Source organism: Halyomorpha halys, unplaced genomic scaffold, assembly GCF_000696795.3.
Source record: "Halyomorpha halys isolate HHAL.00 unplaced genomic scaffold, Hhal_1.1 Scaffold115.1, whole genome shotgun sequence".
Taxonomy (NCBI): domain Eukaryota; kingdom Metazoa; phylum Arthropoda; class Insecta; order Hemiptera; family Pentatomidae; genus Halyomorpha; species Halyomorpha halys.
Window position 1 is genome coordinate 931,711 of NW_027106332.1, and position 2,168 is coordinate 933,878.

Consider the following 2,168-nt stretch of genomic DNA (forward strand, 5'->3'; position numbering starts at 1 on the left):
GAAAAGAGACCAAAGGACAAATTCGTGCCAGCAGAAAGACCAAAACAGGTTAGACCAGAGGATAACCTTAGGCCTGAAGGTGAATTTGAAAGGAGGCCGAAGGACAAGTTTGTTCCTGCTGAGCGCCCTAAACAAGTACGTCCTGAGGATAATCTTAGACCCGAAGGAGAATTCGAGAAACGAACGCCTGACAAATTCGTTCCAGCAGAAAGACCTAAACAAGTCCGACCTGAAGATAACTTGCGTCCTGAAGGAGACTTTGAAAGGCGACCAAAAGATCAGTTTGTACCAGCAGAGAGACCTAAACAAGTACGTCCTGAAGATAATCTTAGACCCGAAGGAGAATTCGAGAAACGAACGCCTGACAAATTCGTTCCAGCAGAAAGACCTAGACAAGTCAGGCCAGAGGACAATCTCAGGCCAGAAGGTGAATTTGAAAGGAGACCGAAGGACAAATTCGTTCCCGCTGAGCGTCCTAAACAAGTACGTCCTGAAGATAATCTCAGACCAGAAGGTGAATTTGAGAAGAGGCCAAAAGATCATTTTGTACCTGCGGAAAGACCGAAGCAAGTGCGCCCTGAGGATAACTTACGACCTGAAGGAGATTTCGAGCAAAGGACTCTAGACAAATTTGTTCCAGCAGAAAGACCAAAACAGGTTAGACCGGAGGATAACCTTAGGCCTGAAGGTGAGTTTGAAAAGAGACCGAAGGACAAGTTTGTTCCGGCTGAGCGTCCTAAGCAGATTCGTCCTGAAGATAATCTTAGACCAGAAGGTGAATTCGAAAAACGGACACCAGAAAGATTTAGACCAGCTGAGAGGCCAAAGCAAGTGAGACCAGAGGATAATCTCAAACCGGAAGGTGACTTTGAAAGAAGGCCTAGAGACCAATTCGTACCAGCTGAAAGGCCGAAACAAGTTCGCCATGAAGATAATCTTAGGCCAGAAGGAGAGTTTGAAAAAAGAACACCAGAAAAGTTCATTGCTGCTGAACGACCTAAGCAAATACGTCCAGAAGATAATCTCCATCCTGAGGGTGAATTTGAAAAAAGAACTCCTGATAAATTTGTTCCAGCGGAGAGAAGAACGCAAGTTCGGCCAGAAGACAATTTGAGACCAGAAGGAGAATTTGAAAAACGTACACCTGAGAAATTCGTTCCCGCTGAAAGACCAAAACAGGTTCGACCTGAAGATAACCTTAGGCCAGAAGGAGAATTCGAAAAACCTGTTCATAGAAAAATAATTATGGTTGAAAAAACCAAAGCTATCAAACCCGTAGACAATCTTAAAATTGAAGGAGAATTTGAAAAACGAATTATTGAAGAGTTTCAAGCAACAGAGCGCTCTGAGATTATAAGACATCATGATAATTTAAAACAAGAAGGTATTTTAGAAATATATCCTAAAAATGATTATGTTGTTACTGTTGGCGAGAGAGCTTCTATCGTTAAAGCCAAAGATAACCTTACAATCGAAGGGGAATTTACAAAGCGTGAAACTAGTAATGCCATTCTTGTAGGTGAGAGAATGCCCATTAAGAAACCTCAAGATAATCTGAAACCAGAAGGTACGTTTGAAAAACGGATTCAGGAAGAAATTGTTGTAGGTGAGCGAGCCGAAATAATTATACGGGAAGATAATTTGAAACTGGATGGTGAATATCAATATTTGAGAAAAGATGACTTTAAAGAAGTAAAAGGTGAACGTTCAGAAATTCGTAAACATGAGGATAACCTTCGACTAGAAGGAACAATTGAGACCCACAGATCTAGAGATGACTATACTGCCAAAACCATAAGTGAAAACATAGTTATTAAGAAGCATGAAGATAATTTATACCTCGAGGGAGAATTTATCGACATGCGAACTAAAGAAGACTACAGATTTATTAAAGGAGAACGAGAAAGTATAACAGTGCATGAAGATAATTTAAGAACAGAAGGTACTTTTGAAGCAATACGAACAAGCGATGATTATAAACATACATCTGTAAAGAGACCTCTACCAATCAAACCTTCAGATAACTTATACATTGAAGGTGAATTTGAAAGAAGGATGCCAGATAAGTTTGTTCCTGCAGATAGGCCAAGACAGGTGAGACCTGAAGATAATCTCAGGCCAGAAGGTGATTTTGAAAGAAGGACGCCAGATAAGTTTGTCCCTGCAGA

General features: G+C 40.9%; 1 protein-coding gene across 1 annotated transcript in view; it reads left to right on the top strand.

Annotated features, from left to right (window-relative positions):
• The window catches only part of Sdb (SAXO downstream of blistered), a 112,475-nt gene that overhangs the window by 107,186 nt on the left and 3,121 nt on the right, over positions 1 to 2,168 (top strand). Inside the window, exon 8 of the mRNA XM_067044673.1 lies at positions 7 to 2,168. Within this exon, the coding sequence (XP_066900774.1) occupies positions 7 to 2,168 (2,162 nt within the window). The remainder of the gene's footprint in view (positions 1 to 6) is intronic.